The following is a 15,920-nucleotide window of genomic DNA, read 5'->3' on the forward strand; positions in this document are numbered from 1 at the left end:
GTTCCATTTCCATCTGAGGAACCATTCCGACGTCTTGAAGGATAGGGAAAGGGAACTCCAGCATCAGGGGTTTCTTCAGGTCCTGAGTCTGGAGGGGAGAGGTGCCCTCCCCTCCTTCCACAACCCACGTGGTTCCACGGCTGGCACAGAGACAGCACACCGGTGTGGAGAGGAGGCAAGAGAGAGTTTATTGTTGGGGGTGTTACATTTATAGGCTTAGGAGGATTCACAGAGTAACCAATTACAGGTTGCAGGAAGGGGTTAACAACCAATAGGAAGGGGTTAAAAGGGGCCAAGGGGAACACCTCAGGATATCTTCTCAGGACATTCTTGCATGGGATAACACTTGTTGTGGGGGGTGTTGGGAAGAAGAAAGCATGAGTTAGCAAAGAGACTACAAAAAGCCATTTTGAAACATGTTTAAACCACAGTTTTCTCATATACTGCAGATTTCCTGCCACAGTCCCCTATGAATTTAAAGTGCTGTGCAATAAATTTATGTCAGAAAGGGTTATATGTGACATGGTTGTCCAGCCAAGATTTGAATACTTCCAGGGATAGGGCAGCCACAGCTTTTCTGGGTAGCCTATGCCAGGGGATCACCACCCTCACAGGGAAGAACCAGCAGTTCCCAGATGCTGACCCAGTGGTTCCCTCAGCTGTTTCCTGTCAGTGAATGACAGCAGTTGAATCCTTTATGATGCTCTTACAAACATACCCCAAAGTCATCGTTCTAACCATCAAATACAGGGAAGATACTTACTTTTTGGACTAGGGGCAGTTGGTTTGGAGGTAGTTGTTGATAGGCGTTTTCTCTGCTCCACCAGGATTTCCCACCAAGAATTCCTCTATTTCCTTCACTTTTGAAAAACTGAAATCCATACTGCCAACTCTTCTCCTTCCAGGACCAAAGTCTTCCTACTAACCTCTCACACTCAGCTCTGCCCTGCCCTAGGTCAGCAGATGGGCACTGTAGCCTTGCCTGCAGAGCTCTGGTTCTTTGCTCAGGTGTGTGAACTGTGCATAGCTGTCCCTGCACAGGCTGTGTTAAGGAGGTTTGTTGAGCAGGGAAAAGTGGAGGTAAAGGTAGAATAGGGCTGGACAGCTTACCATGAGGTCATACAGAATTGTACAGAGTTGGCTAAAATACAAGTATGATTGATGACATGATAATTCTGATTACTCATTATTTTGCATCCTACAATATTATCTATATATTTCCATCTCCTGGCATCCCCGCTGTTGCCTTTGATTACTTTTAAAATGGTCAGGAGGTAAATTTGTCATTATCTCTCTACCTCTGCAGCATAATGTTTGGAACCTCTGGAGACTGAGACAAACAGTTTTCTTTGCCCTCACTTATTCATTTTTTTGCCTTTATTTCAAGTCTTCTTTCCTTCTTGATGTGTACTGCAAATTGCTTGTGTTATTTCTTCATTGCAGATAGATTTTAGAAACAGTGGAAAGGCCTAACACAGAAAGAAGGGTCTGTGGGACAGTGATGCAAGATCTGGGAGTCCAGGAGAGAGGAAAAAGCCACAGTATAAAAGCTGTATGGCACTTGGGAATCCCCAAAGGATAACTGGTAGCACTCGGCATATGCATATTGCTCATTCTTACATTGCTATTACAATCAGATGTGTACTTTTTCCCCCCCAAAAAATGTAAGGGACCCTTTTTGATCAGTTTAGATTTTTTGCATAAGATCTGTGAAATCTGTCAAGGGAAACTACTCTGCATAGAAAAAAAAGGCTTATCTTTGTCTTATGCAATTCCATACAGTTTCCGTAGGGAAATAAGGCAAAAGGAACTTCTGGAAGTCATCTGGTCCTTTGTCCTGCCCCAAGTCAGAATTTACACCACCTACATTACTCTGGACAGATGCTAGTCTAACCCGTTCTTGAAAGATCTTTGGCAATGGAGATTCCATCCTTGCTGGACAAACTATCCCAGAACATCTCTAGTGTCACTGTTGCGCTGTTCCTTAATATTGAACATAAATCTTCCTGGGAGAAATTGTAATCCATTATTTCCTGTACTGCATGTATGGGGAGCAGCTCTTCCCTGTATTTGCAGCACCCTTTTGGATACCTAACGACTGTTGTTTTCTCTTTATTTTTTGGGCCTAACAGTTCTTGTCACTTACTGTTCTCCCCTGAACCATGCTGCTGTCTCCCACATTTCCTCTAATGCACAGAGATGCAAGTGCAAAGGCTGGTCTGGTTGGGACACTGACAATTAATACCACAACAGGATTGCTTTGGAAGAGTTCCTCCGCAATTCTGGCAAAATTTAATTTGCAGCCTCGGGGAAGTGTTGAGCTGGGACAGCTTGTGCCCTAGAGAGCTCAAGGGATGCAGGGAAGGAGGAGAGACAAAATGAGGAGAAAAAGAAGAATCTAGAGTATCGTTGACACTGCTTAATGCTGCCACCAAGGGGATGAGAGCAGTGGGGCAGCATTCCTGCAGTTCCTGCTCTTCTGTGGGTTTATCTGCTTATTTCGTGTCAGTGTCGTATTGATAACTGACATTTAGTTTATGATCTGTTATATCCACAGATATTTCTTCGGAAAAAAAACTCTTCAGCCAGTTTTTCCCCATCTTCTGTTTAGACAGTTGTTGATTTCTATTCTGATGTGGAACCTTGCACTGTTTCTGATTGAACTGTGGTTTGAAAAAACAGGACATATCTCCAGGTTCTCAGGATTTTAATTTAAATAATCTCTTGTAGCAAACCTGTAACCCCTCCAAACCGTATGTTGCTAGGAAATTTAATAAGCATGTTCTCTAGTTGATTATCTGTACTGTTCATGAGCATATTGAGTAATTTTGAACTCAGGAATAAGTGGTCATTTCTTTAGACTAAGCAGAGCCTCAATCTTCGGATATTTTCTGTCCGGTTTCAGCATGTTTTCTGTGCCATATTGCATCAATTCCAAAACTGTTGGGAATATTTCAAGTTTCAGTGAACAGAGCGCTGCTGACTTTAATGAAAACTGGATGAGGGAAACCATGCCTGCTTAAGGAAACCAACACCTTCATGTACTTCTGTAAATACCCACAGATCAAAAAATTGCAAACAGCTGCAAGTCTGTGTCCCTAAAACAACAACTTGGTTCTTCTCTTTTCTAACCTGACCATTGTAGTTTAACAGCCTGAAAAGCCTGAATAACAGCACAGAAGTAAAACCAAAGCACACACACCCAGGAGACCAGGTGGGCTCTTGGGGCTCCAGGAGGTACTGAGGAAGGATGTCAGCCTTTCTCTGAAATCAGACAGCTGGGAACATGGCATGAAGTGAGCTGGTAGTGATCAGCTGGTAGTGACCTGCTGGTAGTGACCAGCTGGTGGCATGAACTGACCCCAGTGCTTGCTCAGCCTCCAAGAACCAGTGGAGGAACGCGAGCCTTGTAGGGAGCCCCATGGCACGGAGATCTTCCAGGCCAGAGATGGCTGGGAGCTGCCAGGATACTTGCAGCAGTTGGGGAAGACTTGGGTTGAACCATGAACTTTTTTAAAGAACACTGACAATTATTTCCTACAGTTGTATGAAAAAAAAATGTTGGGAAAATAGGAAAACATTTTGAAATTAAATTATATGCTGTTTCTCTTAATATGGGAGAAGACATTCTTGCACTGTAACCTTTACCCATTTGTACAAATGCCTGGCACAGTAGTTTTCCTGGACACTATTGTGGAGGGTGGAAGAATCACAGGAAATGGGTTTCATTTTCAGCTAGGTGATGCTGGGCAAGTCACTTCCATCCATTTTTGTACCTTATTTTCCATTTGCAAAACAAAAGAGCTGTTTCTACTGATTTATTTTCTAAAGTACTTGGAGAACTAAAATCGTACTAAGTTAGAGCTGAGTTTTTATTACTACATGATTTATTTTTTTTTACTTTTACGCAGTCTATGGCTAAAGCGAGTCTGCCGATCTTTTATTTTAATGTCTGGCCTTGGAATTTGACGTTCCAAGACTGTGTTTATTCGACGCCTGTTAAGAACAACCAGGTAGATTACAATACATGTTGTATGGTTGGTGTTCAGCTGAGATTCGTAGCAGATGTCCTCCTGCTCCAGGAAGCAATCAGTGCCTGTCGCCGGAGATGGGGCAGCTGCGGCTCATTGTATCTAGTTGTATCTAGTGCTGAGGAGAAAAATAAGAAAAACCGCAGCCGAGCGCACGCCCCGGCGGGGGGACAAAGGGCCGGGGCTCCGCGCCTTCGTCCGTCCCGGGAACCGCCCAACCCCGCCCTGTCCTGCACGGCCCCGGCCCCGGCCCGAGCTCCCTCTCCGGCGGCGGCGCGGCCCCAGCCCCGCTCCCGGCCCCGACACGGCCCCGCCGGGCGGTGCTGAGGGTTAAGGCGCCGAAGGGGTTAAGCCGCTCCCGCCCGCGCGTCCCCGCCGGCCCGCGCTGACCTTCACGGGGCCGCGCCGGGCATGCGCGCGCCCGGCGCGGGGCCGCGCTCCGCTGGCCGCGGTCCGGCTCCCCCGACCCGACCCGGCCCGGGTCGGCTCGGGGCCAGCGGCCCGGCCCGGCCCGGCCCGGCCCGGCCCCCGCCCGCCCGCCCGCGGCGCGCCCGGGACCGCGGCCGGCGCACGCCCTGCCCGTGCCGGGCGCGCCGTTGCCATTCGGTGCCGATGGTGCTGGCGGCAGAGCGCAGGGGGACGCGAGGGGGGACCGCGCGCCGCGCCGAGCTCGGAGCCGCCGCCGCCCCTTCCCGCGCCGGGCGGGCGGGGCCGTCACGGCGGCTGCCGGCCCGGAGCCGCTGCGGCCCCGCCGTGGTGCCATTTCGCGCGGTGAGGGTCCGCACGGCGCCCCACGAGCAGGGGAACAGCCGCATCCGCACAGGCCCGGGCCGGTGACCCGCCCGCCCTGTGAGGACAATGCACGGCGTCTGCCGGGAGCAGGGAGGGGGCTCACACGATGGGAGCCAGCATTTCTGTGTGAGTCTGGGATCTAAAAAACAGCCGATGCCGGCCCGACACTGCCTTGCCAGCCGTGCTGGCGTGTAGCATCAGAGTTCGTTTAGGTTGGAAAAAACCCTTCAGATGAGTTAACCCAACATTACTATGTCCACGAGACACATAGCAGTTGGTTCCAGATTACACGTGCCTTTAGTTCAGCTAGAACTGCAGGAATAGTTGTAGCACTGAATAAGGCCATGTTACTTTGCTTAGCATGTTCCTTCTGAGGGGCTGAGAGGGGGAACAGTGCCCACCCTCCCAGAATTTCTGTGATTCCTATGGGTGTTGCCACACAGTAGCACTTGGATTGGGGTGACCCTAAAAATCAATGGAGCTCGCTGTCTCCATCCCCATGTGCAGAAGGCCATGTGATCTTCATGGCTTGCACTTCACTGCTGGACAATGCAGTGTCTTTTCTGTGCTTGTTTTTATTACTGGCTGAGAGCAGAATTTTATTTATTTGTTTCAGATACGACTGTCTTCTGTTTGCAGTCTTGCCAGAAAAGTCACAGCCCCCAGACAAGAGTTTCAAGCAGAGGAAGAGAATAAACCCCTCTTGTAACCTGGCAACATGTCGCCCGTTGCTGTGCTAGGCAGGCCGCGGAGCATCGGCCCCTGCGAGCCGTGGGCACGGGGAGCTGTGGGAGCTGTCGGGAGGCAGAGCGGTGCCCCAGGCCACCACTGCGGGCTCGGCCATCATGGAGGAGCTGCGCTCTGCTCATGGAATGGCCGCCGTGCCGCCAGCGCCGCGCTCGCCCCCGGCCCTCCAGGGCCGTACGGGGGGGGTGTCTGCTGCTCTCTTCCCCCTTCCCCTGGGTGGCCCGTGGGCTCCGTTCCGAGCAGCTTCCTGGGATGCCACACGCTGTTGTGCAGGGCTTTGTGTGACAATCGGTGAGCTGCTCATGTCTCACGGCAGCCGTGGTGTTAATAGTTTGTCCGTGCCTGTCAATCACCTGGGGTCTCTCATGGATCTGTCGCAGTGGTACCAGGGCATCCCGAGGGCGGTCACTGGAGAGCGGCAGTGGGCGCGGGAGCGTGGAGGCGAGTCGGGAGCTGTGCCGCCATGCTGGCCCCTGCCCCCTCCCTCCGCCGCTCTCACACTCTTTCTTTCCCCTCGCTCCCACATGCTGTCCCCTCCCTGTTCCCAGCTCCTGCCTCCCGCTGCTTCTCTCTCTTGTCCAGAGGGGTTAGTTCTCGTCTCTCATGCTGGAAATGCTGCCAGCAAATGTTTCTGTGTGCTGCCTGCCAGGTCCCTGGGGAAAGGGCCTGGAAATGCAGTGCGGGAGGAGCAGTGGGAGCAAGGGAAAACCATTGTTTCTCACTGCTCGCCTGCTGCATTTTCTAGTGGGAAAACATCTCTGTGAGGTGCTGAGCTCTGTCACTGCTGGAGTTGCCCCCTCCCCCTTCCTCTTGCCCCAGAATTTCCTATCCCCAGTGCAGAGGAGGAGAGGCTGCAGCACCACCATGGAAAAGCTGAGATGTGTTTTCAATTTGCCTCCTGCTTATCTCTGCTGTTTGGACAGAGAGGTTTAAAAAGCTGGATTTTCTGTCCCTGCAGAGTAAACAGACAGAGCCCGGCAGCACAAACTATTTCTGGCTTATCAGTGGAGGAATGCAGCAGCTGAGGCTGAGTGCGAGTGGGCCGTCAGGAAGGCCCTGAAGGGGCCCCCTCCCCACTCCGCGCTATTAGAAGTGTGAGAGCCCAGCAGGACTCAGAGGGGAGAGTTGGAGAAAAAGGCAGAAAAGGGAAAGAAAGAGGAAGAGAGAGAGTGAGAGAGGCTGAGCAGACCCTGATGGCTACAGACGAAGTTACAGGAGGGGCTCGCAAAGCTACGAAAAGCAAACTTTTTGAGTTTCTGGTCCATGGGGTGGTGAGTCGGGAAAGTTAGTGAGCTGGCTGGCTCTGAATAGAGGGATGAGTGGAAACTGGAGGCTCTGTGCTGGGCTGGATCGGCTCCTGCTGTGTGCTCCTGGGGCGCTGGTAGCTGCCTCGCCAGGAGAACACTGGGGTCTGTGGAGCCCCCAGCATAGGCACTGATTCATTGATAATATAGGCTTGTGTCTGGGGGGATGTGTGCTGTGCTTTTTTGCTGTGATTCTCCATGAATGGCGAATAGCATGCTTTTGAGTCTGATCATGGTGCAGAATCTGCACTGGGTCTAACCCAAATGGGCTTGTAGGACACTTTGTTCTGTAATCAAACTTGTGTTTTGAAAAACAATTCTGATGAAAGCCTGATGAAGCCTTGTGGTGCTGCCTCTGGTTCTTGTCTCCAATCTTGGCTCGTATGTATCCTCTGGCTACTTAACAGGTGACTTTCAGGGGTTTGAAGAGATTAGCTCTGCAGATCTGTAACAGTCTATGGGACCTCACCCACGAGAGAATTTCAGGGTGCCATGCTTAATTAAAGCAATCCTTCATGTCCTTAAAAATGTTCCAGTTTATGTTTAAGAATCAGGTCTTCGATCTCCATTTAAGGGGAAATGCTAACCCTGTTTTGCTGCCATTGGAAACAATGTTCTTTAAATGACTCTTGTGTTTGAGAGCAGTCACCAATTATAACATTTGGATTTTTGGTATTGATACACATTTAACAAATAAGGCTGTTAAAGAGCCCCAAGGAATGCAGATATTGTTTGAATACTGGTAGTCCCCCGTGTTTCTCTTTTGAGGAATCTGGCACCTCCTGTGACACCTTTTTGAAGACATCAGGTGGGGGGGCTCTTGTGCAGAGATCACAGAAGTCTGTGGCACTCACGACAGGCTCCCGAGTTGTCTCCATGATTCAGGCTTACTCCAGCTGTGCGGGATCTTGCGCGTGTCCTGCAGATCCTGGATATGGTGGGACTTGAAAGGCTAAGAACTTTGAGGTGGCATTCTGTGTTGGTGAGAGCCGTGGAGAGGTGATGTGGTGCCAGTGCACAGGACAGCCTGGTGGCTCTTCGGGGCTGATGGAGGGCAGGTGTGCAGGTGGGAGCAGTGGTTTTGCTGGGGACATGTGGGTTCATCAGGGTGGTCTGAATCAGGATGGCTGTATCTGGGCAGAACTATGGGAAAGTTGTGAGTGTGGCAGATGGGATGGCTTTGCCTTTTCCAAAGTTTCTCTTGACATTTGCCCACCAGTGATCTTGTTTAGTGCCAAGAAGAGCGGCAAAAATAGTTATGTGAATCTGCTTATTCCACATCTAGCTGGGCTTCATGTGAAAGCAGCACTGAGGCCTCTTAAGCCTGGGAAATTTTAATTTATAACAGAATGAATATAGCAGAACTCATTTCCATTACTTATTTGGATGCCAGGAAAGTCTGCCTTTTCTGCCCTGGGAGTTTTGTTGCTAGTGGCATCTTACTTGAATGTATGTGTTAGCCTGGAATATCTGCATGTGTTTGTCATCTTTCTGTTCCTTGTTGCTGAGGCTTCTTGGCTGTTATTCTGGGGCCTGAACATCTCTTGTATCACCCTCTCTTCCATTAGCATCTCCCTTAATTCTGCTTTGTTGCCTGGTTTGTTCTTTCCTTTAGTTTCTTCCTGATCTCAGGTTCATTTTGTTCATAGCAGGGGTTGGGGTACTCACCCTTCCATTATTTAAAAAAGATGAAAAAAGCTATAACTTCATTTTATCTCTTCAGGCCTTGTGTCCTACCAAATTAGAGAATCTGCCATGCCAGCCAGTACCTTGAGTTTACATAGTGCTGGCTCCTGCATTTAATTACCACCCAAAGGGTGTCAACATCTGAATTAATTCCTTGAAAAATCAAGTTACATAGCAAACTTTAGTGGAATTCCTTGGAGTCAGATTCTGCTCTAATTTCAGGGACCAGTCTTCTCTTGAAATTACTTACTTTTATTCTATCTATGATAACATTATTTAATTTGATTATTGAAAATTATTTTCTTTACCTCCTCAAAAAATCTGGAGAAGCAAATAATGGTAGAATGTTGAGAGAAATATTTTTTGCTCTGTGGGCACTTAAATGAACAGGGTAATTCTGCGGCATTTCCTAAGGGCAGTCAGCTTCTGGATTCACTTGATCTTTCTGAAAACATATGTTCCTTTGGTAAGGTCACTTTACCCTTTGCTCTTGTGCACCTGATCCTGCCTTTGTTCTTTTCTATATTGCCAGTTTAGAAGATGTCTTCTTCCTTGTTTGTCCCAGGCAAATAGGATCCCCCTGAACGGTGAAATCTCTTAACAGTTAAAAATCTCAAGTTGGATGCTTCGTTCTCCTCCTGCTTGAGTCGTTGATAGTTTGTTCCACCTCTAGTTAGCACTTGGGCTCTTAAAAAGGTTAAATTTCTTTCAGTTATTTATTTTTATAGTGCTTTAAAATGTTTTTTACTCCTTTTTCATTGTTTTGCACATTGTTTTTGTGGGGAGAGATTCTTTTTTCCCCAAAGGTTTCATCCTGTATTTTGTTCTTTTTTTCCTTCTCTATTTCTAGCATTTTTATGGATAAATATGGCTTTAATCACCTCATTTATGTTGATCTATCTCTTTATTGATGCATTTTCTGCTATCCAGTAGTACCTTTCAGGCAGTCTTTAGGACATCTCTCTAGGTGTCCAGCTGTTGCCTCATATTTTGTTGACCAAGTTATGAATTTTTCTGCAAGCCATTCCTTTCCTCAGTTTCCTCTATCCCCTAGGCCCTACCATAGGCCTCACTGCTGGCCGAATCCCTTCAATGGATCCTACCTTTGTCTCCCTCCCACCCCCATCTTTTTTTGTTTTTTTCTTACTCAAACAGGTATCTACCCCGTTTAGCCCTGGGAAGGTCCATGGTGCAGGTCTTGTCAAAGCTCTTGTCCAGACATCTGTGCTCTTATGACTCGATTGCAGCCCCCTTCCCTGAGTGCCCTGTGCTGGTGACCTTGCCTGTGTCATCTGCACACAAGACCTGCTGAGAGGTTCGTTTTCTTGTCCTGTTGTTGTGACCTTTTTAATCTGTTTCTGTGTCCTTTTTCGGTTCCCACTTTATCTTCCTCCCAAAGCCAATCTTCTTGGCTTTTATTCACCAGATACCCCTGTAAAGGTCTATGTCCCTCTCTTAACTAACGAGTCATAGCTGTATTTACAATGTACTTGCTGTCAGTTCAAATCACCTTCTTTTTCCTATAGTCATCTTGGTCTTTGTCCTCTGTGCTATGCTTAGGAAGCTCTCTGTGGTAATATCAGTCCTCGTCCATATTTTTTTTCTGCTAATAGGTGTTATTTCATGGTTCCTGCTAATCGCTACAGTTTAATATTAGTTACACACCAAGATTGCTAATGCATACAAATCTGTATATAACTGATGTTATATCCTTTGCTTATCCTCAGTCCTCTTGTTGTTTGCTTACCTACCTCTCAAATCTGGTCTTAGAATTTCATGGTAAATACAGAAACTATCTTAAATGAAATGGCATTTAATACAGTGAAAGAAGGTTCTCAGAGCATACCAGCATGTAAACAAATATTTAATATAGTGATAAATAACTTGTTGCCAGTGTTAGAACAGACAAAATGACAGGTCTGATGCCCCAAAGATAGGTATGGAATGTCTAATAGATTTATCAGTGATTTGGAAAAGGGGATGAGCGATGAATTTCATAAACAAATTTTGCATCTTCTGATATGTTGCTGAGTTTAAATCAACTGTCACCATTCAGGAGGAAGGCTTGGATGTCCTGTGATCTGCCTTAGTGTGTAGCTAATAAGAAGTCAAGTAAACGGTTAGCTTAATTGGGAAGTGGGGCAGGGAATAATGCAAAAGCAATTGTAAATCCGTGGCGTATACTTACAGGAATGTTTTTCTGATTTTGGTAATCTGTATGACTAACAAGCCAAAGGAATGGGAACTTGGAGGGCAGTAGTAGTGGGAGGCCTCTGAAGACTTCATCAATAAGAGAATAGGATTTTTTTGTTTTGTTTGTAGTATCTAAGCACAGAAACTGATTATGAAGGTTGTAAAATCTCTGTCACTGGAGATTCTTAGGCACTGGTTAAAGAAGTAAACATCTTTCAAAGAGGATGGAGATACTGGTGATATTTCTTTGAGACGAGGAAGGACTGGATGACATCAAGGACTTGTAGTTCAGTATATTATAAAAATTATGTTTGTTTTATTAGAATGGGAAGAACTAAAGATATTTTCCCCAAATTGAATGGTGATCTGTTTTAAGTGGGTAAAAGTGACTATTTCTTCCAGCCAGTCACAGATTTGTAGAGATCACTACTGGAAGTAGCGAGGTGAGGAGAGTATGGTGAGGTTGGAAAAAAAGTAGAGCTCTGCTAATGAGAAATATCCCACTAATTTTTATATTGTCATGGATATCGATACTGTCTTGTCAGAGCATAAGTCAGCTGACACTAGAATAACTAGACAAGAGCGTCATGAACTGTTGAGTTTGGACAGTTTGTTCCACTTCCCTACTACAGGGCGGTTCTCTCTGTGAGGGCATCCTCTGGGAATGGGGCCTTGAACAGAGACACTGGTTTGCCGTGTGTGTATTCCCTGTTGGGGTAAACAAGGAGATGTTTGGGGTGTGTAGGGCAGCCTGGAGAAATCAAGGGACCTTACTGCAGGCAAGGAGTTTGATTGGGAAGGTACTTGCAGGGCACTGTTAGAGTGAAAACCTTGTACAGCATTTAACTGTGTGAGCAAGCTGCTGGTAGAGACTGAAGGTTTGTCCTTTCCTAGCCCTGGACTGATTGCAGGCTGACAAATAGAGAAAAGTGCACATATAACTAAGAAAAAAAAAGATATTAATTCTAGCCAAGGCTTTAATAGAGATCAGTGTGATTTTGTGCAATATGGGCTTGTTAAACAAATTTGAGTTGCTGATTAAGAGAACTTGTATTTGCTGATGAATGTAGGTGCACAGACGTAATTGATCTGTGGGATGTGTGAATTGCACTTCTCTTTTTTAAAAAAATAAATACTGTAGGAATAAAAAAACAGTCACACTGGATCATTTAGCTCAGTGTGCCTGGTTGCAGGGAGCATGGAAGGCTGCATGGAAGTACAGGAGCAAGGCAAAACCTCGGTGATTCTTCATACAAATACTCTGTGATTTGCAGCTCAGGAGCTTTCTGACCCAAAGCTGCCCTCTGTGTAGTGCCTTTATATGGATTTTATTTATGGACATTAGTCCAATGACGTCTTCCTTAACCCATATAAACTTTTAGCATTCAGTGTTTTGTGTCAGGAATTTTTTAGTTTTGCAGCTTATCTTACATAAGGAATTACCTGATCCTGCCAACTGTTGTCTGATTCTTGTAAGGGAAGAGAAAATGAGGTCTTGACCAGCCTCTCATCTCTCAATGCTCCTCTCTCATGATGCTGCAGAGCTCTGTTGCTCCTCTCCCTCCCAAAGCCATCCTTTTCACAGAGCCAAGAGGCACATTCTTGTGGTTCCCTTCCATACGTTAGATCACAGCAATGATGTGATCAGGTCTATTAAAGCTAGTGGAACTCAAAGCTGATCTATAGGGTTTGTTCCAAAGAATGTGTTTTTTTTCTTGGTTGCATCCAAATGTTTTACTTGAGGTTGGTGGCTGATTATTCTGAGCTGTGAAGAGACACTCATGAATTAGAAGGATGGTCCCTGACATTTGTCTTGCGTTACAATTCACAGTTCTGTAAATGGGATGTTTTCTAAGTTAAAGACTTTTGGATTGTCGTGAACATTATATAAAAAGGGGTGGAACCTGGAACACTTGGACTTCTACGTTGTGCGAGCTTTTGGAAAATGGAGAAAGGTGAATATGGCAGAGAAGAAAGAATTGCAGTACTGAATCTCTAAAAGATTCATAGACATTAAAGAAAAAGGAACTTATGAGGTAACATCTGTAGTTAGAGGGGGGGAGAGAAGCCTTGTACAACTTTTATTTCTTGTACTTCTAGGAGTCCATTTTGAAATAACACATCAAATTGGGAAACAATTTGTGCAGCCAGAAACCTGTTGCCATCAGACCATAACAGTCTAGTTTAAATTTCTTAAGGGTTCCAGGTACTTCTAGTGACCCATTCTTGCCTCCAGACAGCATCTGATGTCTCCTCCTACTTATGTTTATGCCTTCTAGAAGTCATAGAATGATAGAATGGTTTGGGTTGGAAGGGCCCTTAAAGCTCACACAGTGCCACCCCCTGCCATGGGCAGGGACACCTCCCACTAGCCCAGGTTGCTCCAAGCCCCATCCAACCTGGCCTTGGGCACTTCCAGGGATGGGGCAGCCAGAGCTTCCATGGACAACCTGTGCCAGGGCCTCCCCACCCTCACAGGGAAGAATTTCTTCCCAATATCCCATCTAACCCTGCCCTCTGGCAGTGGGAAGCCATTTCCCACTTGTCCTGTCACTCATGCCCTTGTAAGTAGTCTCTCTCCATCTTTATTGTAGGCTCCCTTCGGTAGCTACTGTAACACCTTGACAAGGTCTGTTGTCTAGCCAAGGTAGCTTCTATTTTTGATTAAAAAATATGCTGTTTGAATACTTGGTGGTGATTGTTCTCAAGATCTGTCTCTTTAACAAGAATCCAGAGGCTGTTCACCACGAGCCATCAGAGCCTGCAGTGTGGTGCCAAGGTGGATGGAGCCTGTCAGGACAGGACATTGCTGTAGGTACAGCTCAGCACTCCACTGCAATGCAGCGACTCCCCAGTCTGTTCAATCCCTTTTGAGGATTTTGTAGGTGTTTTTGATTTTCTTTTCTTGATACTTTTTTTCTGTCCAGGGCACTGTTTGTGCAGAGTAGTACCTGTAAATGGAATCAATGTAGGTCAAAAGGAGATAGGTCTATGGGTAAGAACAGAGATGTGTTGGGGAGAGGAGTCTAGGGTAGATGATTTCCCAGGAAGGAGGATGTGTCAGTGCTGTTTGACACTGCAGCCTTCCCCGTGGATGCTACTTGATTAGGACAGATTCCATCCCTCTGAGGAAGAGGGGAGAAACAGATCCTAACCCATAGACAAATGCACCTCTAAGATCTCTTTCAAAAGCTGTAATGATATTGGGATACTCTTTAGTATCAAGACTTCGTTTTTTTTAATGTCAGTACTGTGAAAAATATGATGTATTGTCCATCACTATCTTGACTTGCACATGCATTTGAGAGCAAAATAAGCTTTTGGATAAGGTAAGGTACTGCTTCTATGTCCTTCTTTTATAAGAGTTTAGAGAGAGAAAGCATTTCTGTATCTTGGGAGTCTGGTGGGCTTGCAGCAGGGAGGTGGTGTAGTGAGTAATGCTTTATCTCTGGGTGATATCGGAGATAGGAACATGAGAACAGAGGGGAAGAAATGAGGCAGTGGAGAGATGAGATCAAATGTGCTTTTGCTAGAGCTGTCTCCTTGTTCTCATGTTTGTCTTTTCTCTACATTTTTCTATTTTGATGCTTAACAAAGGGAACTGAAGGAAGTTCAAAGATGTCAGACCAAGACTGAGAGTAGATTTGGCTTTCTGACTTGGTTCTCCAAGACTTAAGATGTCCTTTAGAGCAGCAGCAAAGTGGGCCTGCAGTTTGATCCATATGGCCAGTCAGTGTCCGTGAGATGGCTGTGCTCAGGATCTGGGCTTTTCTGAAAGACTGTCAGTGGTCCCTGGCTGACTGACGGGCAGCAACCAGCCCAGTGGTCTGCCCTTTGCTGGAAGAAGGCCACAATGTGTGGCTTGACAGATGACAGAGAGATCTTAAATGCAGACTCAAGAGAGAAGCATTTTCTGGACCATTTCTGTCTGCTGACTCTCCCTGGGTCAGAGGGTGGGGGCGAGTACGTGGGAACGGAGAGCACTGTTCCCTTCCAGCCGTTCTCAGAGCTCCGTGCTCATGGCAGAAGGCGTTTCCAGCTTTGCTCAAAGCTGCAGTTTTGCCTATTTGCTGCCTGCTGCTCTCTCCATGGCCACACCCACCACTGGTTTCTTACAGGCACACTTGCTGAATTCACCTGAACTCACCTTCCTGCGCTGGTCACTCTCATGCCTCAGCCTTGCTTCTCTGTCTGTACCAGTTATAGCCCATATTGGTTCTTTGCTGATCATACATTCCCCTCCTTTCTCTGGTTTCCTTTGTAGATACAAGCACAAGGAGGGTCCAAGACGTGATCAGGGAGGGCACTGAACTGGAGCTACAGTGGATTTGGGTGGTTAATAGGAGATATAGGTCCAAATTATATTTAAAATTATGTTTTGTTATAGTATATTTAATAATTTAATATTTAGAAATTATAAAAAGGATGAGATAAAGATGAAATAAACTTTTTATTATTATTATTTAACTTATTAACTGTGCACAAACCATTTTCTTGGTTTATAATGAAAGCCACCTCCAGTGGCTCGCATACCCTCAGGGGTGCAGGCACCCCGCTTTAGAGCCCACTAGTATACTTCTCCCAAGTACTTTCTCAGTCTGTAACTGTGGCGCCAGGTATGTCTTCCATGCCGTTAGCACCCCTTTGGAAGGGGGTTCCACAGCCTGATAGCCACAGTGGGGCAAACTCACCCCTTCGGTGGTCTGAGAGCCTGACCCCTCTGCTGGTGGCCGGGGTTCACTGATCTGGCAAGGGCAGTGAACAGTCAATCCCCAGCTGCCCTCTCCAGGCCACACCTGATTCTGCAGAGCTCTGGCAAATGCCCCCTTAGATCGCCTTGGATCACCTCTTTCCAGATGGAAAATATATTTACTGTTACTTTTACTTTACTTCCATGGATGCAGTTCCATACATTAAGAATTTCTGTGCCGTTCTTTATCCTTATTTGAGCTCTGCTCTGCCATCACTGAGCTGCAGGAGCCAGAACTGCACACAGCCTTCACACGTGGGCACACCATGGGCAGTGGCACACTGATACTCTCTGTTCCCCCCATTCTCATTTATTTTGTTTAGTGGCTTTTTTTGACCTCTAGTAAGCAGTGAACTGATTTTTTTTTCTGTGTTTGTTTAAACAAGATCTTGCTTCTGCTGGGCAGCAGTCAGCTCA

General features: G+C 46.6%; 1 protein-coding gene across 8 annotated transcripts in view; it reads left to right on the plus strand.

The window, feature by feature from the left end:
• The window catches only part of SMARCD3 (SWI/SNF related, matrix associated, actin dependent regulator of chromatin, subfamily d, member 3), a 72,658-nt gene that overhangs the window by 19,524 nt on the left and 37,214 nt on the right, over positions 1-15,920 (plus strand). Inside the window, exon 1 of one of the 8 annotated variants that reach the window (XM_032713090.1) lies at positions 4,763-4,802. The exons of 4 other annotated variants lie outside the window; for them this stretch is intronic. Coding sequence is in view for 2 of the 4 variants with exons in the window: in XM_032713033.1 (XP_032568924.1) it covers positions 6,764-6,841 (78 nt within the window). In the remaining 2 variants the exon portion in view is untranslated. Of the gene's footprint in view, positions 1-4,762; positions 4,803-4,836; positions 4,950-5,842; positions 5,862-6,647; positions 6,842-15,920 lie in introns of those variants that run through there. 3 more of the 8 variants (XM_032713063.1, XM_032713082.1, XM_032713033.1) reach the window with 3 other exon arrangements.

This window comes from Chiroxiphia lanceolata, chromosome 1, assembly GCF_009829145.1.
Source record: "Chiroxiphia lanceolata isolate bChiLan1 chromosome 1, bChiLan1.pri, whole genome shotgun sequence".
Lineage (NCBI taxonomy): Eukaryota > Metazoa > Chordata > Aves > Passeriformes > Pipridae > Chiroxiphia > Chiroxiphia lanceolata.